At 41.7% G+C, this 25,384-nt stretch overlaps 1 protein-coding gene across 2 annotated transcripts; it reads right to left on the bottom strand.

Moving 5' to 3' along the window:
• Positions 1 to 277: 277 nt before the first annotated feature.
• Positions 278 to 22,450, bottom strand: LOC139558775 (sialidase-1-like). 2 transcript variants are annotated; one of them, XR_011671637.1, is made up of 8 exons: positions 22,211 to 22,450; positions 21,376 to 21,565; positions 18,851 to 19,113; positions 16,962 to 17,144; positions 15,477 to 15,534; positions 15,076 to 15,307; positions 14,835 to 14,945; positions 13,525 to 14,735 (listed from the first exon to the last, which is right to left on the bottom strand). XR_011671637.1 is itself a non-coding variant. In XM_071374204.1 (6 exons), the coding sequence occupies exons 1-6, from the start codon at positions 22,304 to 22,306 to the stop codon at positions 2,750 to 2,752; spliced, it is 1,173 nt and encodes a 390-aa protein (XP_071230305.1). In that variant the 5' UTR covers positions 22,307 to 22,450; the 3' UTR covers positions 278 to 2,749. The 2 variants fall into 2 exon arrangements, 1 of the variants encoding a protein (XP_071230305.1); XM_071374204.1 differs by lacking the exons at positions 13,525 to 14,735; positions 14,835 to 14,945; positions 15,076 to 15,307; positions 15,477 to 15,534 and adding exons at positions 278 to 2,970; positions 3,126 to 3,345.
• Between the last annotated feature and the right edge of the window lie 2,934 nt (positions 22,451 to 25,384).

The raw sequence follows: 25,384 nt of genomic DNA, 5'->3' as shown, positions 1-25,384 counted from the left end.
CCTAGGATAGGATAAAGTAATCCTTCTAACCCCCCCCCCCCCTTAAAAGAGTTAGATGCACTATTGTAAAGTGGTTGTTCCACTGGATATCATAAGGTGAATGCACCAATTTGTAAGTCGCTCTGGATAAGAGCGTCTGCTAAATGACTTAAATGTAAATGTAATGTAATGTGTTCAAGAATGGCCTTTTCCCCTTTATTCAGATTACAACCTCTCACTTTCTTTTACTTGAAAATGAAATTATCTCCAAAATATTTTTAAAACAAGCCATAGAAAGTTGGTTGCAATTTCAGTTTAATCCACCAGAAAAGACAGAACAAATATTACAACAACAAATATGGTTAAGCTCAAATATAATAATTGATTAAAAAAATAAAAATACAACTTCTGGTATAATCTTTATAAATTATATCATAAATAGGACCGGTGGAGTTGTCACACATGCAGCTAACAAAAACATATGGAAATGTCTGCTCTACTCAAAATTACAACAAACTGATTGCAGCAATATTGCAAAAATGGAAGAGGCAAGTGAAAGATGGAGAAAGTAAGGAACTTGTCTGTCAGCCCTGCATTAAAGATCAAAATTGGTTAAATAAAATTGTGATGAATAAAAAAGTAACCAGTTTAATTTAAGGACCAAAAAATTGACAGCTGTGCCACAGACTGCAAAATAGTTGGGAAAAGATTTGATATACCATTCCATGGTTTATGAACTGATACACATGTTTCCACATACTGTAGATCAATGGCTGCTTTTACACAGGCAGCCCAGTTCTGATCTTTTACCACTAATTGGAAAAAATATCAGTACAATATCCAAACGTACATACAGAATATCATATTTGTACTCAGACACACATTACACTCACACCTCCCATAAATCGCTATTTATATTGGAATTCAATGTCTTGATAAGAAAAAGGCATCTGAAATGTTAAAACCACAAATCTTAGCTTAAAACGTGAATTGAAAGCATTCTATTGAAGTTACACACTTTCAGGAAAGGAAGGATAATAAACTTCGTAAGATATGTAGTCTTACAATAAGTAGTCTTACAACAAAAATATATGCAAAATAAAATACAAAATCAAGTGGACTTAAAGACCATAACATGTGGCAGTTAAACTTCTTGACACAATGAGTTGCCGTGCATCCAGATTTTTCAATAAAAGGCAAAAGTTTCTCATCAAAATCATTTTCAGTGAACTACCAATCAAATCCTTGTGTGCATTTAACCAGGTGCAGCGTCTTACCGCTAAACAAGGAATCTATTGCATACCAGTATGTCGGCTTCACAGCTAGGTTCAGCGAAGTGAGCTGAGAGAAACAACTACAACTGCTGTGGACAGAAGTGTGCTAGCTAGATGAGACCGATCAAATATGCTATAGAAACCGGACGTAAATTGTCACATTGTTTCACATACAAGGGGAGTGCCAGGTACTGAGTTGAGGCATTTGTGACACAATCACATTTAATAAACGTTCAACTGATAGCACAAGGGGGATTTCAATTACATCCCTGGCTCAAGAAAAGAAAAAAGAAAATGGACTCAAAATGTGCATCTCCTATTCTGACACAAGTCAATCATTTACAGGTCCAATTCCCTCACGAACTATTGTCTCATCATACGGACTTCTCTCATGCCAAAAGTTGGCAAGGTCCATTCTGAAAGTGAAACCATTCTGTTAGGGGCTGTGATGCATGGGAGCTAGATTTACTAGGCGTTAAAATGTCCTCCTCTAAACCTATATTTTTACTCTTTGTTCAAGTTTTTTGCCCTATGGAAATAGCACAGTTGCAAACGCTTAGTAAGTCTGTCCCAATATTTGTATGGCTTGGAGACGCATACCCCACCCAAACCTTTTTCCTTCCCCACATCACAAAATAAAAGATGTGGGTGGAGGGTTTCCTCCTCTCTCAGCTATGGGAGCCCCAGACAGGAAGCGTACACCAACATACCACCAATCATTACAGACTATCATAGCTTCAGTAAAGGACGGGACACCTGTGATTGGGCCATACTAATAAAATGTACATTAGGCACCAAATCGAGGAAAACAGACTAAAACAGGGAGGAACTACCTGAACTTGTCCAATAAGAAAAGCAAATTTCCGTTTCCCGCTGCGAATGGGTTTAGCCCTAATTAATACAATCATGATGTATTTAAAAGCCCACCTTAGGATAAAGTGGCACAAACCTGTCATTCTTGGTGCCATACAACAGCAGTAGTTTGTATTTCTCCATGTCTCCCTTCACCTATCAAAATAAAGCTGTGCTGCAAAGTCCAATGAGTCCTCCTTCCTTCCTGAAAGAATCCTCAACATCCTCCCCCTAACCACAGATTAAATACCCTAACCACAGATGAAATACCCTAACCACAGATGAAATACCATAACCACAGATGAAATACCCTAACCACAGATGAAATACCCTAACCACAGATGAAATACCCTAACCACAGATGAAATTCCCTAACCACAGATGAAATTCCACGATCCACATCCTAACCATAACTATTATTAAGTGGATAAAAATATTTGGGATTATATTTTTTTTAAAGCATCTCAGAGGAGTGCTGATCTAGGATCAGGTCCCCCGTCTATATAATCTAATTCATTATGATCTAAAAGGCTAAATGTATCCTAGTTCAGCATTCCGAGAGGCTTTGAGAATACGGACCCTGACCATGGACCAGTAGTTAGAAGCAGACTCTACCAAGTACCCACCCCCCCAGCCTTACTCTACTACAGTCCACCGTAGAGGTGGATCTTGGCAAAGGAGATGGTCTCATAGTAGTCCTTGTGGCCTTTCTCGTAGATGACGAAGATGAACTTCCTGTCCTCTGCGCCGCCGCTCGTAAGTGATGTCATACAGGAGTAGCCGCTTGGCCCCGCCCAGATCTGGACGGCCTTCTTCTCCCACGACGTGCCATTGGTCAGAGACCAGCGCAGGGTTAGGTTGACCCCTGGAAGAAAGGAAAGAGAGAGACAGAGAGGAAGGGAAAGAAAGCAAGAGGGACAGAAAGGTTGAAGGTGGAAGTCAAAAATAATAACTCACCACTATTCCCCTTTCCCACCCACTCTGTCCCAAAGGGCCCCAACCCAATCCCATAGTCCTTACTGTGAGTACTGTCAGCTGGGTTGGTGAAGTACATCACGCCTTCCTTCTGCAGTGCCCCTGCCGCTACCACAGGGTCTATCAGGGTGGAGTCAAACAACAGCTGCTCTAAGGGTAGCGTCTCGCCCCCGTCCAGGCTGCGCACCACCATGCGGCAGCGGCAGTGGTAGTTGTTCTGGTTGCGCACGTTGATGACGATGCTACCGTCCTCCATCTCTACAGGCTACAGGGGGGGGGGGGGGGTGAAGAGGAGTTTGATTGAGGAACTGAGGTGAGCCCGATCATGGGCTTTAACTGATAAAAGCTAATACGGTGTTTCTCAAGCACTTCTCATCAAGGGTTGTTCCTCAGATGAATTCATTTAAGTTGTCCTACAAGGACAAGCTACTATAGCTTTCCAGTCCCTGATAGCAAAATTAGTTGAGGAACTGCATTGTAATCAGTATACAGCACTACTGCATAAAACCAGAACAAAAGCAAATGGTATCACAAGGTAAGCCTTCATTTTAAATAAGATTTTTTATTTTATTTATTTTTTTAACCAGGTAAGCCAGTTGAGAACAAGTTCTCATTTACAACTGCGACCTGGCCAAGATAAAGCAAAGCAGTGTGACACAAACACAGAGTTACACATGGAATTAACAAACATAGTCAATAACACAATAGAAAAGTCTATATACAGTGTGTGCAAATGAAGTATGATTAGGGAGGTAAGGCAATAAATAGGCCGTAGTGGCGAAATAATTACAATTTCGCAAATAAACACTGGAGTGATGCATGTGCAAGTAGAGATACTGGGGTGCAAAGGACCAAAAAATATATAAATAAAATAAATAACAATATGGGGATGAGGTAGTTGGTTGGGCTATGTACAGGTGTAGTGATCGGTAAGCTGCTCTGACAGCTGATGCTTAAAGTTAGTGAGGGAGATATGTCTCCAACTTCAGTGATTATTGCAATTCTTTCCAGTCATTGGCAGCAGAGAACTGGAAGGAAAGGCAGCCAAAGGAGGAGTTGGCTTTGGCTTTTTAAAAGTTGGGATTTAATGGAATTGAAAATGTTAGAGTTAGTGGATGCTCTTTTTGTACAGAGCCAACAACGGCTGAGTATTGTACAAAACTAAGGGAGTGCATGATATATATGAATCCTAAGGATTATGATTCAAAGGAACCCCCAGAAGGGTCATCCCCTAAAAAAACTAAGTACACGGCTGTTACGTTAACCACGCCCCGATCCCAAAGGAATGGTTCACCAATAAAAGGGGTGACCATAAAGCCTCTGGTTCTTCATTTCAGCATATACCATGGATATTCATATACCATATCAGGATTCCGTTCTTTTGTTCTGGAAATCGATACATGCTAACGGTTATAAATATTTTCTCTAAAATAGTATTTGTAAGGGTCTTAAAAAAATAAGAGTGGGGCAGAGGTGACCCGGGCCTTTGACTCTATCCTGAAGGAGGGAGGAGCACCCAAGAAAGCCCAGACTGACGGTGGTAAAGAATTGTTAAATAATAATACCGTACATTTTGCTACAGGTTCGGATTTGAACGCTTCAGTTGTTGAACGCTTTAACAGAACTTTGAAGGAGAGGATGTGGAAATACTTGACAACTCACAACACCCATAGACATGTGGATATAGTTCAAGATTTAGTAAAGGGTTACAACTACAGATACCATAAGAGTATACGGATGAAGCCCTCCGATGTCTCTTCTGAAAACTCTTTTCAAGTCTTTAAAAATCTGTATGGTTTGTTCCCCCTTCGCCGTAAGAAAAAAAAAAAGATTTTAAATCCATAGTGGGGGACTTGGTACGTATATGGGACTTGGTACTCAACCTCAAGTTGAGCGGTGTTTGACAAAAAAATATGAGCAAGGTTACAGCGATGAGTTGTTCACAGTTACCGAATGTCTACCACGTATACCCCCTGTCTACAAGTTAAAAGATTATGATGGGGATCTTATAGAGGGTTCCTTTTATGAGAAGGAACTCCAGAAGGTACAGCTGGGTAAAAGACAAAGTCTTTCACGTGGAGGAGATTCTGGATCAAAAGAGAGAAAAGGGTAAAAATGGGTGTTGGTTCGTTGGAAAAACTGGCCCCAAAAGTTCAACAGTTGGGTATTAGAGGACGAGGTGGTGGCGGCAGTGGGGGTTAACTTAAACCCTCATGCAGGATAAAAACACCATCATTCGAGTGTACACAGGACTGCATTATGGAGCACAATTGATTTTACCTGACTCTCCCGAGTAATGCGTCTGCACATATATAAATGAATAACCAAAGTTCGAATTAAACAACCAATTTTCCAAAGCCTAGAGTTATCAGAGGCCTGGGAAGTAGGTCTCAGCGAGATTACATACCCCCATAGTTGGTATAATATCAAGGGTAAGGACCGTGATTTTAATTACAAAAGGATATCGGAACCCCCAAAGCTTATAAAGCTTAAAAAAGGGTTCTATAGAACTGAGGATCATCTCTGAGTTGAACGGCCTCCTAACACTGAACAATATGGAAATACTATTGAACTACAACACTATTCATAAATGTGTACAAATCTCAGGGGATGCTGATGGGGGTATAAAGACCAGTGGTAATTTAGCCTACATGTTGGGGACGAGTTCAATAAATGGACGTATGTGAAAGATAAATGATTCCCATTCCCTGCGGATATACCTGCATGGGTTTTACAACATCTTTGTGTATACCGACATCATATCCTATCAAAGGGTAGGAGACAGTTATGTGCCCCTCCTGAGAACAGTTCATATAGAGGGAAAGGATGGTGATGATGTAGTCACTGTGAACTATGACAAGCCACACTATGTACCTGTGAGCAAGAAATATATTGAAAACATTCTGGTTGAGCTTAAAACGGATCAGAACAAAAATAATCTAATTTACTTATGGTAAAACGATTGAAAAACTCCACTTTAGACCATCCAAAACTTCTCTACATATCTAATATATTATTAGTATTATATATATATATACAGTGGGGAGAACAAGTATTTGATACACTGCCGATTTTGCAGGTTTTCCTACTTACAAAGCATGTAGAGGTCTGTCATTTTTATCATAGGTACACTTCAACTGTGAGAGACGGAATCTAAAACAAAAATCCAGAAAATCACATTGTATGATTTTTAAGTAATTAATTTGCATTTTATTGCAAGACATAAGTATTTGATACATCAGAAAAGCAGAACTTAATATTTGGTACTGAATCCTTTGTTTGCAATTACAGAGATCATACGTTTCCTGTAGTTCTTGACTAGGTTTGCACACACTGCAGCAGGGATTTTGGCCCACTCCTCCCTACAGATCTTCTCCAGATCCTTCAGGTTTCGGGGCTGTCGCTGGGCAATACGGACTTTCAGCTCCCTCCAAAGATTTTCTATTGGGTTCAGGTCTGGAGACTGGCTAGGCCACTCCAGGACCTTGAGATGCTTCTTACGGAGCCACTCCTTAGTTGCCATGGCTGTGTGCTTCGTGTCGTTGTCATGCTGGAAGACCCAGCCACGACCCATCTTCAATGCTCTTACTGAGGGAAGGAGGTTGTTGGCCAAGATCTCGCGATACATGGCCCCATCCATCCTCCCCTCAATACGGTGCAGTCGTCCTGTCCCCTTTGCAGAAAAGCATCCCCAAAGAATGATGTTTCCACCTCCATGCTTCACGGTTGGGATGGTGTTCTTGGGGTTGAACTCATACTTCTTCTTCCTCCAAACACGGCGAGTGGAGTTAGACCAAAAAGCTCTATTTTTGTCTCATCAGACCACATGACCTTCTCCCATTCCTCCTCTGGATCATCCAGATGGTCATTGGCAAACTTCAGACGGGCCTGGACATGCACTGGCTTAAGCAGGGGGACCTTGCGTGCGCTGCAGGATTTTAATCCATGACGGCGTAGTGTGTTACTAATGGTTTTCTTTGAGACTGTGGTCCCAGCTCTCTTCAGGTCATTGACCAGGTCCTGCCGTGTAGTTCTGGGCTGATCCCTCACCTTCCTCATGATCATTGATGCCCCACGAGGTGAAATCTTGCATGGAGCCCCAGACCGAGGGTGATTGACCGTCATCTTGAACTTCTTCCATTTTCTAATAATTGCGCCAACAGTTGTTTCCTTCTCACCAAGCTGCTTGCCTATTGTCCTGTAGCCCATCCCAGCCTTGTGCAGGTCTACAATTTTATCCCTGATGTCCTTACACAGCTCTCTTGTGGAGAGGTTGGAATCTGTTTGATTGAGTGTGTGGACAGGTGTCTTTTATACAGGTAACGAGTTCAAACAGGTGCAGTTAATACAGGTAATGAGTGGAGAACAGGAGGGCTTCTTAAAGAAAAAGTAACAGGTCTGTGAGAGCCGGAATTCTTACTGGTTGGTAGGTGATCAAATACTTATGTCATGCAATAAAATGCAAATTAATTATTTAAAAATCATACAATGTGATTTTCTGGATTTTTGTTTTAGATTCCGTCTCTCACAGTTGAAGTGTACCTATGATAAAAATGACAGACCTCTACATGCTTTGTAAGTAGGAAAACCTGCAAAATCGGCAGTGTATCAAATACTTGTTCTCCCCACTGTATATATATATATATATATATATATATATATATATACAAATAAATTAAAATGGTTATGGTACACAACTACCATCTCGATCCTAAACAATATGTCTCATATTATGTTGATCAAGTGGGTAATGGATTACCCGGTTATCATGGATCCCCTACCATGTATGGTTCGGGGATAGGAGGTATATTTCGTAACCTCTTTAGGATGGTTTTATCGTTTTTGAACAGAGGCCTCAGCATAGCCAAATCACATTTAAAATCAGCGGCCAAAAATATTGTGAGGTTGTAGCCAATGCTATTACCAGACGGGCTTCATCAGATCCCGAGCATCAAGAAGGCTTGGGTCTTATGCTGTTGTCTCAAAGACCAAAAAAGAGACCTCCGGGTTTAAGGCGCAGGCCGGCCCTTAAAAAGCGGAGGTTAACCGTTCAAAGAAACTCAGTAAGTCAAAGACGACGTAAAGTGAGGAGGTCTGGACCAGAAACGGCAAAAAGAACACTCAGAAGTATTTTCTAAAAGAACAAGCAACATGTCTCTTTTACACCGCATGTCCTCTGAAGCTATAAAAGACAGAGCTCGATCTTTTCACGGCCCCCTTAACCCAACATTCAATAGAGAGGTCCTGTTATGTGGAGATAGCCCCACTCTCTGCAATTACAGACAACGGCCCTATAGAATATTTTATCCCAGGCCATGGTGACAACTACCTGGACCTCAACAACCTTATTGCATTTACGTCTCAAAGTGACCAAAAGAGATGGTACTAATATTGCAAATGATGCCAAGGTGAGCCTCATTAATAACCCCTTGGCGACCATCTTCTCCCAAGTGGATGTGCCTTATCAGTCAAAGCAGTGCCACCTATCTTTATAAGGCTATCCTGGAATGTTTACTAAACTACTCCGAAGACACAATTCAGCGCCGGGCTGTTTAGCAAGGATACTGCAGGAGCATCTATGGAAGATATAGACCCAACCACTGGGGAAAACAAAAGGACTGGAGGCACGTGCTCGCTACTGTGCTGAATCTCAAGAGTTTCATCTGCTAGGGCCTATACACTCTGACATTTTCCTTCAAGAACGTTTACTTTTAACTTCGGTTGATTTAAGGCTCAAATTAACCAGAGCCAAGGATGAGTTTTGTCTGATGTCTTGATGTCTGCCCAAGACGGTAACTTTAGTTTAAAAGTGTTGGGGGCTAAGCTTTTTATTAAAAGGGTGTCGGTATCTCCGGCCGTTCGTCTGGGTCATTCACAGGCTTTGATGAAAGGAAATGCCCTTTACCCTCCCCAAAGAATTACCATGAAAACATTTAGCATACCAGTGGGAAGTAGAATCTGTAGTCAAGAAAACCTGTTTCTAGGCCATTTACCCCGCTACATCGTTATAGGCTTGGTTGATCACGCCTCTAATACGGGCAGCTTACATAAAAAAATACGTACATTTTCAACATTTCATTGCAGAGTATGTAGCTCTCTGTCAGGACGGACGTCAGGTCCCTGCTAAGGCTTTCCAACCACAATTTAATAACATATCGGTGCGAGAATTTTACAATCTATTCCTGGCTACCGGGAGGCATCTAAAAGATCTCTCTTTACCTATTGACAGAAATGATTTTGCAGAAGGTTACACATTGTATGTGTTCAATTTAGTACCTGATGATGACACCTCAGGAAATCTGTCTGTGGTGTCCCAAGGTAACCTCAGGCTAGAAATGCGTTTCCGTACACCTTTAGCTTGTACAGTTAGTATGATTGTTTATGCATGCTCTGATTCAATCTTGGAAGTTAATGCTGTCAGACAAGTCTTAGTGGATTATTATTAAGATGTTAAGGATCGTTGAGCAAAAACATGAAAAGCCAAGAGCTAGGTCTCATGAGCCGCTTGATTGGAAATCAATTTTGTGGATTACGGGCTTGTGATGAACTACCTATTGAGAAATGGAAGGAGCGATTGGCCATGTTTATTGTCAATACCCATCCTAAACACATGCCGGGTGAACATTGGCTAGCTGTGACATTAGAAGATGGAGGAAGAAAAATCTAAACTTTTTTTGATTCCTACGGCTTTCCCCCCGGATTTTCACATTTCCCCACATCTATTAAACAGTTTTTGACCAAAAATGGATCAAAGATCTACAACAGCATCAAACAAGTACAAGATAACCTTTCAACTACATGTGGTCAACACTGTGTATTCTACCTATGCCAAAGAGCCAGTGGAGTTTCTTTTGAAGATGTGTCTTTATAATGATGATTTAAGAAGTAATGATAGCACCGTAGATTGTTTTGTTAGAAAGTATCTAAAGTGTTCAAGTATGTGTCCTTTAAGACCCTGTAATCAAGGCGTATGCTCACGTCAAATGCTCACATTTTTCAAATACAATTTATTGAATTTAATCAAAAGTCATTCAAAAGTCTAACCACCCTGAGAGATCAGGAAAAGGTCTGGAGATGTTCAGGGGTGAGGACTCGCCCATAAATGAGTTATCATCGGCCCTTTCAAAGGGGGGGGGGGGGGGTTGCTAGAACATCTTTAGGGGTGCTGTAGCTCTTTGAAGGGTTTTGTTTTAAAGTTTGAATCTGTTGACGAAGCTTATAGTTTGGTACATCCGAGAGGGGAATGTTGAGGATTGCCAGGGCCTTAAGAAACTGACGCCACCCATTAGTTCTTCTGTCATTAGCAATCTTGTGGGCTGCTGTGGTACTTAAGCAAGTCCATCAGAACACGCCTCTGCAACTGTTCCATGAGTGTGTACAGTTCAAGTCGACCATAGGCCGTGTAGAACCCACTTCTTGTTACGTCTCCATTGCACCAGGGCAATGTCTTGACTCAAGAATGAAAAACGTGAAATTTCGTATTGGTCTGAAAAAACTAATTCCATAAATTCTTCGGGATCTTTAATGATCGACGTTGTTAGCATATTGCTTCTCTGGGATAGTTTGCTCCAAAGCGAGTTTAAATACAATTTTGACAGATTTCTTTTGGTTTTGTTGACCTCTATTCTGTCAGGGTCAAGACGTATACCTTCTCTGTCGTGATAGTCCTGAATGTACTTTTCTTTGCTCTCTTGATCTGTGACCGATGCAGGATACCCTGAAGCCGTTTGCTTCCATCTCAAGAAGGTCTTGATGTACTCCTTAAAAAGAGTGTCTGATTTCCTGGAAAAGTTCCACACTTCAAAGATTTTGGCCACACGATACCCCTTCTCTAGAGCCTTAGAGAATTCAACGTTGACTCATACACCTGTCAGGGCTCTTTCTTGATCTGAATGATCACAAGGCTTTTCCTGGTTGTTGGTTTTCACTGCAGGTGCGACAAAGGGGAAAGAAAAGTTTTCCTTGAGATCCCTTGTAAGGCAACACTGGCAGAAACAAACCCCGGGGAGGGTAAACAGTTGCTTTAATCAGACCAAAATAGTTTTGTGGTAAGTCGGTCACGGTGAATAATTTCAGGATGACCCATAGGATAACAAGAGGAACTCATTACATGAGGATAAAGGGATGTAATATCTACATGTCCTATTGTCTCATAGTGTTGCGCTACATACCGTAATGTCAAAGCATTGGTACGACCTCCATACAAGGCCTGTCGGGGTTCCAAGGGTTCCGGTGTGTCAAAGCTGGAAAGGAAAGCTTGAACATGAAGATCAGACTTTTTGAGTTCTGTCCACTTGTGCGCCCACATCACATTCACTTTCAACCCATAAGCAGCCTGTAAAGATTCCAATTTGTCTTGGAACTCCTGGTACATATCCCCAAAAGTCTTTTGGGTTAAGACACACATGGCCTGGGGCACAAAGCAAGATTTACAACCGTGGAAGAAACAACCGTTGTACTCAAACACTGTCTCAACACCGTCAATCTACGTGATACGGGCCAATTGCCTTCTCCCCACTATTCAAGGCATGTTGAATAAAAATGTTTTTATCCTGGGCCAAGTACTCCAACCATTGAATGGACCCGCTAGAGTATGACTTGAAATGTCGTCGGTAGTTGTCAGGCGATGGAATAGCTATAGATGCTGGAGGTAAAAAGTGTGTACGATAGGTTTTCATGCATGCCGATGCAATAGTTGTACAACTCCAGGGGTCAATCCCGGCATCTTTGATTACCTCTTCTCTGAATCTGAGGCATCCGTCACGCAGTATAACCACATCATTGTCACAGTATGACTCCATCTCTTTAAGGAAATCAAAGGTATTATGACGTACTGTCGCATACCATGTCATGAATCTCTCTCGCTCTTTGGGAGACATTTGATCACACCCGTATATATCGGGGCTGGGATAAGATCCAATATAATGTAGATTCTCCTCAGATGTGAAGAAATGAGGAAACCAACCTTTCAGAGTTTTCAAAACCCAAGGCCTCAGGCATTTGAGCCAATCTCATGGGTAAGAAACTTAAGCTGTCAATGTATCTCTGGTTGAAGGCGGGGTCTATAAAACACAAGATTTTACTACCTTGCGCTATGACACTGGTTGCAACGCCATGTTGTATCAAGGGGTTCAAAAGAAGATAGGAATCATAGGCTCTAGAATTGTGAGCTATAAACGTGAAGTTTCTGTACTGGGGTTTTCTGAGTAGTGCACAATTGGGTCCCTCTGCCGACCACTTTTCACCCTTGAAAGTCATGGTAGATACAAAAATAGGCAAATGAACCCCGGATTGCTGATTAGTCTCAAAATCATAAGACACATATTTCTCTGAATGTTCATCTCCAGCCGAGGGCTGAATGTAGCACTCGTGTGGCACTTCTTGAACTACTTCAGTGTCTCTGCTTTTCAAAGGCTCTTTACAGATTGGGCAATGTATGATCCCAAACACGTGAGGTTTAGGGCTGTCTATTTTAAGGTTGTAATTGCAATGGCATTTTGGACATTTCTTGTTAATGTCACAACTGCTTACAGATGTACATGCCTTGGGGTGCCATGTTTCAATTTTGTGTTTTTCGTAGCAGTCGGCCCGAACGACATGTGCGTTGACAATCCGCACAGGGTGTTAGGTTTAAGGGCTGCATCGGACATTTTTCATCCTGACATACTGAACAGTTATAATGACAAAAGTGCCCCCCCTTTCGGGTATAGCCTGTATGACATGGACACACATATGGCCCTCCTAAAAAAGCTCTGATGTTGGTAATAGCATAATAATGGGCGTTTTGCACATAAAAGTACAGAATCTGAGGATGAGGTTGTGGGTTGTTCTGGAATTTCAAGAGAGCTGAATTAGCTCTACGGTACAAAACCACAATCTTGATGTTTAGAAAATTTTCAAATTTGACTATGTCTGAGAAAGCCACAGCCTCCTGTATACCTAGACCGACGGCATTTCGTAGCTCCCTAGCCTTTTGTAAAGCCTCTAGATCAGTACATCCAGGGTTGAATAAATGTGATAGGCCTATTACAAAGCATAACTGATTACCATGAGTGTTAACGTTTATGAGATATTGCTTCTTATTGTTTATGATTTCTGATTGCATGAGACTATCAAGTTTCCTTCTCTGACTCCCTCCACCGAGGGGTTGGCGTACTATTTGTACAACGAGTTCTAGGGTCCTATCAGCTATGATGGCTAAATTAGATTGAACAAGGCGTTCCAGCAGGGCTATAAATTGTTCAAGATCTGCGTCGCCATTGGGTAAAACAAGAGATACTGTGTTTTGCATACTATCTCCAGATATTTCAAGTTGTAAGACATCACGAGGTTCAGCATAATCTGTAGCCCTTTCTAAAAGTTCTCAGAGTATCCAAAATCATCACATAAAAAACTGCATAATCAAGGTTCTGATTTATCAATGTGAAATTAAAAAACGGACGAATCTCTGTACTGCTGAATTTATTGCGGTACACAACACAAACACTTCTATCAATACCATCGCCACTGATTTATTACACAATTTTCCAATTCCTCAAAAACATTGTCGGGTTGCTCAGAGTCATCGGACATAGGAGTTAAAGGAGGTGTGTGTGTGTGTGTGTGGGGGGGGGGGGGGGGGTGTTGAAGATGTTGTGCTCTCATTCATTTGGTTAATTAAGGATATGAGTTCTGGGGTATCTGTAATAACAGGTGTTCATGTGTCTGGGTTATTGATGGAGGTTGGCCCTGTCTCATTCATTTGGTTAATAGAGGATATGAGTTCAAGGGGTATCTGTAATAACAGGTGTTCGGGTTATTGATGGGGAGGTTGGACCTATCTCATTCATTTGGTTAATAGAGGATATGAGTTCAAGGGGTATCTGTAATAACAGGTGTTCGGGTTATTGATGGGGAGGTTGGACCTATCTCATTCATTTGGTTAATAGAGGATATGAGTTCAAGGGGTATCTGTAATAACAGGTGTTCGGGTTATTGATGGGGAGGTTGGACCTATCTCATTCATTTGGTTAATAGAGGATATGAGTTCAAGGGGTATCTGTAATAACAGGTGTTCGGGTTATTGATGGGGAGGTTGGACCTATCTCATTCATTTGGTTAATAGAGGATATGAGTTCAAGGGGTATCTGTAATAACAGGTGTTCGGGTTATTGATGGGGAGGTTGGATCATTTGGTTAATTAAGGATATGAGTTCTTCTGGTATTCTAGAAGTAGCCATGTTACATACAGATTTAGCGCTTGTTTGAGCATTTTTTTATCAGATTGTTGTTTAACAAGCGGGGCGTTGTTCTATGCCAGAAGGATAGATCTTGACTGTATTGACGCCTTAGTAAAGCAACCATACGTTTGTGTAGCTGGACCTCTCTGGCTTTTAGAGCCCTGTAAAAGGCTGTGAGAAACCCATCTTGACGATCCTTTTCAGGATCTGGGTCCTCATTGAGAATATCTTCAATGAATATTGTTTCTACCTCAGAATTGACTGTTTGACCGCTTCATACATCAACACATCGTCTTCTTCAGCCTTGTCATTTACAGTGTTGAAATTATCAGGTTTCGATGTTTTACTATGCATGTCCTGGGCGCCCTCTTCCTCCTCGACCTCTTCCTCTCGACATATATTGGGCCTTCTGTGTCGGTATACGCCCGGGAGGAGTCTGAAAGAAAAATATATATTATATAAAAATGTCAATTTCAAATATATTAATATATTAACACAGTTCTCGCTGTTAGGCCTTGGGGTTTAGTTAACTTACCTCTGGTTGTTTGATGCCTGCTTTTCTGAGGAATCCTCGATAACGGGGTTCCTATCCCAATGTCCTCTGGCTTTGTAGATTCTGCATGGTTTGTATCGCTATCGTTGGAGTCTAAAAAAAAAAACATTTGAATTTTTAAAAACATATTCTATCAAAAAATGTATAACTAATTAAAAAAAACATATAACTGGTCATAAAGTATCCATAGAGAGCATGCTCTTGAATCCAATCGTTTTCAGACCAGTCGCCCTTCTCGGGCCGGGGTGATTCTGCGCGGTGCACTTATGCCAAAGTATTGTGATGCGCCTTAGGTGCTAGATTATATAGCTCTTGGGTGGAGTTCAAAAGGGGTGTGTAGCTGTGTGTTAAATCTGCGCTTCTTGTGTTGTTTGGAGTTATGGTTTCAGTGCCCCCGAAGCCGTTCATAGGTAGAGTCCATATTTCCTTGGGTATTCTTGTTGGGGTTCTGTCCGCTGTAAACACAAGATGAGCTTTTTAAAATAGTGTACATACTTTTGTTTAATGCTTAATATATAAAGATTATTACGCCTTTTTATTTTTTGGACTTAGGTCGAAAATAGCTTGAGGCCGTAGGGCTGCGTAAAGAAGAACAGGCCTCCGTTTGTTCCTCTGAATCCTCACCGTGGATAGTTATAACAGCTGATGTTGGATGATCCAAATCAATTATTCCCAGTAGCAGCTGTGTAAAATATCGACATTTTTTAAATAATATTTAAATATATTTATACGAAATATATACATTAACTTAAAAAAAGACATACATTTGACATAAAAACATACCGGAAAATTCAATGTCTTCCACTTTTAGAATATCTGTAACAACCATATATAATATTTGAGGAAACCTTATTAGAGAGAGAGAGATCCAAACAGTGCAGTAATTTCTAACAGGTAATATCAAACATTTGCCACAAACTACCTAACGCACACAAAATCTAATATAATATATTATTTCCACATCCTCACCTTCAAAATTCTGTTTTTGTTTGAAAAAGGGTGCTGTGGCCTCTGTTTGTGAAAATCTTCACCGTTGAATCGTCCGGTTGGAAAATGTAACCCATATGGCCGTCACTCATATCCAGCACTCCATTAAAACAAAATCAGGGGCTACCCAAAGAATGTCTTCGATGGTTTTGTCATTGTGTTCTTGACACGAGGAACACAGTACACCTACAATTTGTCTAGGAGACATGTTTAATTTCTTCTTTAGTGTTCTGGGGTTTATCGAGGTCGCTTGTAGTGTTCACAGCTCTTACTTATACTGCGGCTGTCCAATACCCCCGGACATGACTGTTTTCATATACAACAGGGGGGGCCATACTCTTTGAAATGTTCAAACACATTCCACAGTTCAACCAGGTCACTACACATCAATCATCATGACAGCTTTAAGCTTTAACATAGTGCATCTGTTTAAATAAAAACAGGATGTACATATATGGGCGTAACCACGTGACCCATAAAATAGGTCATAAATCACTCGTCTGACGGATGCCGTCTACTGTATTCTCTCTTCCACATATAAGTCAGAACCGTCCAGAGTAGTGATGCTAGGCGGGCGGGCAGGTGTGGGGAGCGATCGGTTGAAGAGCATGCATTTAGTTTTACTTGCATTTAAGAGCAGTTGGAGGCCACGGAAGGAGAGTTGTATGGCATTGAAACTCGTCTGCAGGTTAGTTAACAGTGTCCAAAGAAGGGACAGAAGTATACAGAATGGTGTCGTCTGCGTAGAGGTGGATCAGAGAATCACCAGCCGTAAGAGAAACATCATTGATGTATATATTTGTTATTAAATGACTTGCCTCGTTAAATAAAATAAGTATGAAACTAGTACCAGACTAGTAAAACTAGAGGGTTGCCTAATGGCAGAAGAGGCTGGTGGGAGGATCTATAAGAGGACAGGCTCATTGTAATGGCTGGAATGGAGTTAATGGAACAGAGTCAAACGGAGTTTCCATAAGTTTGATACCGTTCCATTAATTCCATTTCAGCCATTACAATGAGCCCGTCCTCCTATAGCTCCTCCCAACAGCCTAATAACTACACGGCTATTGTACTGTGTGCCATCCTTTCCTTCCTGCTCACTCCCGCCCTGGTTAGCTTTACCTGGCACTCATCTGGGTTGAAGTCCAGGGCTCGTTTGGGCTGGTTGTAGGGGATGCTCTTCAGCGCGGCGCCATTCTTCCAGTTTCGCCCGTGGTCGTCACTCAGAATGCAGAAGACCCCGTCACCCTCCAGGGTGCCATGTCCACACACCACCAAACGCCCCTTAGCAGGAGGGTAGTGCTTCTGTGAGCGGAGACATGGAGAGACAGTCAAAACAGTGTACTCTATCAAAGCACAACAGTTCAATGAAAACGACTGACCCCGGGTGCATTGACCCCAATAGTTAATACTAAGGTTTATTATTATACACAATATAAGGGTTAGGGTTATGATGATAGAAATGGGTCTCATAATAGACAACACAAAAGTAGGTTACGTCAGCAATGGAATCACGAGGAAGGAAATATAAAGGAGCTCTCGTCATAGGTCGGTAGATAAGGCAAATAGAGGGGGGAAACTACACGGAATAAAAATAGCAACATGCAACCATTTCTATGATTTCACTGAGTTACAGTTCATATAAGGAAAATCAGTCCATTGAAATAAATTCATTAGGCCCTAATCTATGAATTTTCAAATGACTGGGGAAAAGAGAGATGCATCAGTTGGTCACAGATACCTTAAAAAAATTTTTTTTTTAAAGTAGCGGCTTGGATCAGATAACCAGTCACTATCTGTTGTGACCACCAATTGCCTCTCCTCCACAGAGTTGATCAGGCTGTTGATTGTAGCTTGTGGAATGTTGTCCCTGTGCTCTTTAATGGCTGTGCGAAGTTTCTGGATATTGTGAGAAACTGGGACATGCTGTCGTATACGTCTGTCCAGAGCATCCCGAACATGCTCAACGGGTGACATTGTCTGGTGAATATGCAGCCCATGGAAGAACTGAGTCCTTTCTAGCTTCCAGGACTTGTGTACAGAAGATCATTGCGACATCTAGCCGTGTATTATCATGCTGAAAAATTATGTGATGTGGCGGTTGAATGGCACGACAATGGGCCTCAGAATCTAGTCACGGTATCTTTTAACTTTCAAATTGCTATCAATAAAATGCAATTGTGTTTGTTGTCCATAGCTTATGCCTGCCTATACCATAACCCCATCATGGGGCACTCTGTTCACAATGTTGAGATCAGCAAACCACTCGCCCACATGACACCATACACACTGTCCGCCATCTGCCCGGTACAGTCAGTTACGACCCCAAACTGCAGTCAGGTCAAAACCCTGGTGAGGACAACGAGCACGCCAACGAGCTCTCTGACAGTTTGTGCAGAAATTCTTTGGTTGTGCAAACCTACAGTTACATCAGCTGTCCAGGTGGCTGGTCTCAGACGATCCTGATGTTAAAGAAGCCGGATGTGGAGGTCCTGGGCTTGCGTGGTTACACGTGATCTGCGGTTGTCAGGCCAGTTGGATGTACTGCCAAATTCTCTAAAACGATGTTAATAACATTCAATTCTATGGTAACAGTTCTGGTGGACATCCCTGCAGTCAGCATGCCAATTACACGCTCCCTCAAAACTTGGACATCCGTGGCATTGTGTTGTGTGACAACATTGCACATTTTAGAGTGACCTTTTATTGCCCCAGCACAAGGTGCACATGTGTAATGATCATGCTGTTTATCAGCTTCTTGATATGCCACACCTGTCAGGTGGATGGATTATCTTGGCAAAGGAAAAAATAAGCTTTTTGTGCACACAGAACATTTCTGGGATCTTTTATTTCAACTCATGAAACATGGGACCAACACTTTATATGTTGTGTTTATATTTTTGTTCAGTGTATATGTATGAATTAAATTAATTATATAAATTGGCTCTAAGAGCGAGAGGAAAAAGGGGAGATGAAGAGAAGTCTGAAAGCCTTGGATGATGGTGACCCACCTGAATGCCAAAGCCGGGCCCAGGTACGAAGTTCTTGACGCCCAGCTGGACCGAGAGGTTCCTTGGTGGGCTCCAGCGGAGTCCGTCGTCCATGCTCTCCACCAGCATTATACTGGCGGGGTCACACTGGTACTGGTGGAAGCACAGAGAGTAGATCAGTAGCACAGAGCCAGTCTCCTCATCCACCACCACTGAACCAAGGTTCAGTCCGTCAGCCAGGAAGCCATCGTTTACTATGAAGGTGGTGGGAGACCACGTGGTACCTAGGGTGGAAGGGAGGTATAGAGGAGGGAGAGAGAGAGACAGAGGGAGGAGGAAAGTATCAGTCATAAGTAGAGTGCTGTAAATTAAATGCACTGGAGTGAAGATTCACTGATAAAAAGCAATGTCAATTCAAATATGTGTACGAGTATCCGTGTGTTTCTCTGTCCTGTCTCTGTCTGAAATGGGAATATTTAACATAAAAGTTCATATTTAATTTAGAGTGAACACAATGTTTAGCATATTTGTGGTTTCTGTAATACATAATTTCCAGTGTTCCATTTGTGACACTCACAAGGTGCAGGTTGATGGTCACTAGACTTGTTATGGATTATTCTCATATCTGTTGATAGTGGTTGACGCCAGACTGGAGGCTGCCGGGTTCCAAAACTAATGCAATCAACTTTTACCCTGTGCAAAATACGCCTATCCGGGCACCCGGGCCAGATCAATCAAATCCCCTCAAAAACAGCTCCTTTTCCCCTACCCACTCAGACCACCCCCAGACAGTCCTAGCAAAATTATTGCATGAGAAGTGGCTTTTTGCTTAGAAGCTAGCTTTTTGACCATTTTAAATTCACAGTAAGGTACTTAAATTGTTACCCAGAAATGATTTGATATCCAGATAAAAAACAGATCCACTGGAGCTTTAAAAGAAGATTTCCAGGTTTGATTAAAATGTCCAATGTACACCTTTTATCTCAATATCAAAACAGCTCTTACATTGAAAGGATGTTATCATAATTATTCCAACATCAGTGGAAAATCAAGTTATCTGCAATGGGCCTTTAAGATGGAAGAGCCTGATCAGAGAAGGCCAGTTAGACATTTTCTCTGCTCTGTGCTGGAAGTGTCTTCCTGTTGCAGCTTGTAATAAACAAGATTGATTTATTTTATCTGCTACTGCTCTCCTTTTTGTTCACCTGGAATTTCCTATTAGAATTATTCCTCACAAAACCAGACAAAAAAAAAAAAACATGATTTGGGGGATTTTCACAAAATGTAATTCATAGAATATTCATTTTGAGGAAGGATTGTTGACATGTATATCTAATAGCATAATCGACCAATAATGACTCAAATTTGGCATATTTATGTCATATTGACCTTACCCAGGCCTCCTTTAACACACTCCATAGTGTTTATTATGTAGGTGCTACAAAGCATACAGTGGTGTCATATAAAGCTTTACCGCTTGCTCTGTAATATGAGTGGTATTTTGATTTTAAAAGTTTTTGAAACATTAATTTATGAATATTGAAAAATATAAACATGAATATTGAAAAAATTAATTTAGATTTTGCAAAATGTTTAATATATTGTTAAACATAATATACTCTACAGACATATCAAAGTTCCAGAGTGGGATCTCTGATACTTTTAGTAAGCAGTAACAGAGTAAGGGCAGCAGTGAATTTTGAACCACAACCAAACCCCTCCCCGTTTTCCAACGTGAGCAACTATTGGGCAGAACAGGCCGGGTTGGCATAGATTGTTGACAACATCTATTTCGTCTCCAATGTTTTTTGAAAACATAAATACAATTTGCACAATGAGCACTTGGTGTCTGTCAAATGCATCGTTACAGTCGTTGCTTAGCTAGCTAGTGAATTTGAGCCATATTAGCATTGACATGAAAATCAGTAAAAACACCTCAAAACAAGACATGGTATCAAGAACAAGATAAAACTAGCTTAAACGAGCCAATTACAATTCCCCACATCGCAGGTTCTCATCATTGTTATGTCAGTCAATCAATTAGCCCATGTCAGCAAAAAATGTTTTGATTGGTAAGTTAGTCTAGCGGCCAGCTATCTAAACTTGTAGTAACCATGGTTGAATTTCCAAATGATCATCAGATAGCATATCCCCTCCCTATGGCAAAATGTGTACAGTTGCAGGAAATGATCTGTCAAACTGCACATTTTTCTGTCCGCCCCATAACAAAATGAGTAGAATTGCATGAAATGAGTTATAGTTTTGCTAAATTCTCACCACCTCATGGCAAAATGTGTAGAATTGCAGCAAACTTGCGTTAAAAATGCAACATTCTCTCCACGCCCCATTGCAAAATGTGTAGAATTGCAGGATTAGTTTTGCTGTCAAAAGGTTTGCTGACTGCATGTGTGGGAATGGATGTGGGTACGCAGACATGCGAGGCACTGTGGCCCCTCACGATGAGTTCAATTTTTTTGGGGGGGGCTGCCAACCCCAACAAAGTTGCCCATCCCTGCATTGCACTGTGTCTCGCTCTGCCTGCCTACCTCTGTCTGTGGACCGTCGCATGGCAAGGAACTTGGCCCCCACGTCACTGGCGGACTTCTTCCGGGCCTCAGCGAAGGCCAGCAGACTGCCCTTGGGGGTGAAGGAGAGCAGTGGGATCCGGTAAGTGCTCACCTCCCCTGCCCCGCCCCTCACCCACAGCAACTGCTCATCATAGACCAGGGGGTCAATCTGGGAGAGAGAAAGAGAGACTTCATTTGGCTCACTGCTTGGCAGATGTAGCCACTTGCCATGTTAGGCCAGGTGAAACTGAGTGGGCAGAAAGCGAACCGCCAAGTTCCCTCTTGGAAGAAGCTTGGATTTTAGCCAACAAGAACTGCTGAGAGAGACCATTATAAAAAGACAGCATGTGAAAGTGACAGAACAAGATCAACAGGATGTGTCCATAAAATCATTCTCTGTGCCATCCAAGTAATGTTGTGCCTTCAGAACAAGTGTTACTCTTGTTCACATACTATATGCCACCAATTCAGCAAGTTAACTTATCTGCTATTAAAACACAGGATGGATAACTAAATGTAGAGGTGCAAGAGGTTGTTGGATTGTTTTGGTCGCTTAGCTTTGCAACGGCCTGTTAGTGCAAACTTACATCGCAAGTCTATTGCAGTGTTGGTTACAGAGATAACAGCTCTTGCGCCACAACTTTATCAAACCCAAAATCATTATACTGCTATGCTTTCTTGCAGTAAACGACCTACAAAATAGATTGGCTACATCTTGCAAAGCTGTGTAGAATCAAGCTAAAAATGTTGATAAACACTCAGGAATACAACCCATGACTGACAAACCGGTCAAAATATCTGACAAGTTTCCTACCTGGCCAAAAGAGGTGCATAGACTTGGCGATAGCACAACTGAGAAAAGTACTGCGACTCGGCTTCGTAACCCCATCAAACCAGCCCTTGTGACCATGCTGTTCAGTATTCTCTCAGTCGTAATATGACTAAGAAAGTTATGATACTATGGCATCAGAGCCAAACTTTGCAAAACTGTAGCACAATCACTTCCTCCTCACCGAAACCCAAAACACCGCGGTCATATGACTTGGGCGGTCACATGACTAACTTCTTCTTCTACCTCTTTGTCTTCTGTGGGTTTTATGGCGGACTACAACCCAAAAAACTGTATTGCCGCCACCAACTGGACTTTTTATTTAATTTTTATTTAAGTAGGCAAGTCAGTTAAGAACGAATTCTTATTTACAATGACAGCCTACCCTCCGGCCAAACCCTCCCCTAACCCAGACAATTGTGCGCCGCCTTATGGGACTCCTGATCACAGCCGGTTGTGAAACAGCCTGGGAACAAACCAGGGTCTGTAGTGACACTTCTAGAACTGCAAAGTGCCTTAGACCACTATGCCACTATGGAGGACTGGTTTTAATCCCAAAAAATACAAAACAAATCCATACGTAATAGTGAAACTAACTTAATCCACCCCAATTAAAATAGTACATTGCCAAAACAAACAAAACGTCCCACTTCTTCCTTCTTTCAATTCTCCATATCTCCCGTCTCAGGCTCTAGAACCTGAGAGAATGGTACGGCTTGTGCCAATATTCCACGTAACTCCTTCAGTGAGAAATCTTTCAGCGCCAGGAACCGCTCCACTATGATTTCTATCTTCCTGGACCTTCTCTCAACCTTGGCAGTGCAATTCATTACCATAGCTATAAAGGCCACAAAGTCCACCTTCTTAACCTTTAAAATGTCAGGACCCTGCTTGTGAAAGGCAACCTGTGCAGCCTGCAGTGTAGGCCTATCCACCACCATGGACTCTTCTGGTGCACCATTCAAACCTTCAACCCTTTTCACAGCTGCTGCATATGGAATGCTCTGTACAACCCTGACTTTGGCCACCTCATTATCTATCAACCTTGTGGGGCATTCAAAATACGTGACTTCATGATTCCCTCCACAATTGCAAAATGTCACATTTTCCTCACTTTTAAAACACATAATATGATCTTTTCCACAACTTGGACATATCTGCTTCTCTCTTCTGCAAACACTTGATACATGACCAAAAGCTTTACAATGATCACACTGCAACATTCTTGGGATAAATGCTCTGTTAAAATACCCTAACTGCACCTGAGTAGGGAGAGACTCCATATTAAAAAACAAAAGAACAGTGAGACTCTTCACTTTTTCACCATTCACCACACGATTCATCCGACGCGCTTCAATCACTCCAGGAATATTTTTAATCACTTCAAAATCGACTTCCCACGAGACGCCTCAAATAAGCCCCTTGAGGGGTGCCCTGTTCCGAAGAAACACACACTACACTTCAAACTTATCAAATTGGTCAAGACACAATGCACCCCACAATGCACCCCACAATGCAATTCTGATCCACAGAAGCACAAAAAATCTAAACAAGCACATGACTAACTCGTCCTATACTGCAAATAAATAAACAAAACTGCGAAGGGGGAAGCATTGAAGCGGATGGGTATTTGCTATACCGGATAGCACTGACCGAATCAGATGGCATGTTCTTGCCCTAAAAAGTCTGCATTAACACAAATCTGAATTCAAAAGTTCAAGACTTTACTTTTTCTACCTTGAATCAATCAAATGTATTTATCAAGACATTTTTCCATCTGCAGTTGTCACAAAGTGCTTATACAGAAACCAAGCCTAAAACCCCAAAGAGCAAGCAATGCAGATGTATAAGCATGGTGGTGGCTAGGAAAAACTCCCTAGAAAGGCAGGAACCTAGGAAGAGAGAGGAACCAGGCTCTGACGGGTGGCCAGTCTTCTTCTGACTGTGGTGGAGTTTATAAGAGTACATGGCCATTAAGCCAGATCGTTTTTCAAGATGTTCAAATGTTCATAGATGATCAGCAGGTTCAAATAATAACCACTGTGGTTATAGAGGGTGCGATAGGTCAGCACCTCAGGAGTAAGGTGCACCTCAGGAGTAAAGCATTCAGAGGTCAAGACAGCAGGCGAGGTCGAGAGAGATAAACCAAGGTCATTATGCTTACATTGATTTTGACCTCAATGATACAGTTGAAGTCGGAAGTTTACATACACTTAGGTTGGAGTCATTAAAACTCATTTTTCAACCACTCCACAAATTTCTTGTTAACAAACAATAGTTTTGGCAACTCGGTTAGGACATCTACTTTGTGCATGACACAAGTAATGTTTACAACAATTGGTTACAGACAGATTATTTCACTGTATCACATTTACATACACTAAGTTTACTGGGCCTTTAAACAACTTGGAAAATTCCAGAAAATGATGTCATGGCTTTAGAAGCTTCTGATAGGCTAATTGACATTATTTGAGTCAATTGGAGGTGTACCTGTGGATGTATTTCAAGGCCTACCTTCAAACAGTGCCTCTTTGCTTGACATCATGGAAAAATCAATTGTGGCCCTCCACAAGTCTGGTTCATCCTTGGAAGAAATTTCCTAACGCCTGAAGGTACCATGTTCATCTGTACAAACAATAGTACGCAAGTATAAACACCATGGAACCACGCAGCCGTCATACCACTCAGGAAGGAGACGCGTTCTGTCTCCTAAAGATGAACGTACTTTGGTGCGAAAAGTGCAAATCAATCCCAGAACAACCGCAAAGGACCTTGTGAAGATGCTGGAGAAAACAGGTACAAAAGCATCTATATCCAGAGTAAAACGAGTCCTATATCGACGTAACCTGAAAGGCCGCTCAGCAAGGAAGAAGCCACTGCTCCAAAACCGCCATAAAAAAGCCAGACTACGGTTTGCAACTGCACATGGGCACAAAGATCGTACTTTTTGGAGAAATTTAATCTGGTCTGATGAAACAAAAATAGAACTGTTTGGCCATAATGACCATCGTTATGTTTGGAGGAAAAAGGGGGAAGCTTGCAAGCCAAAGAACACCACCCCAACCGTGAAGCACGGGGGTGGCAGCATCATGTTGTGGGGGTGCTTTGCTGCAGGAGGGACTGGTGCACTTCACAAAATACATGGCATCATGAGGAAGG

Source organism: Salvelinus alpinus, chromosome 29, assembly GCF_045679555.1.
Source record: "Salvelinus alpinus chromosome 29, SLU_Salpinus.1, whole genome shotgun sequence".
Taxonomy (NCBI): Eukaryota; Metazoa; Chordata; class Actinopteri; order Salmoniformes; family Salmonidae; genus Salvelinus; species Salvelinus alpinus.
Note: the sequence above shows the minus strand (reverse complement) of the source record. Positions and strands in the feature narration are given on the sequence as shown.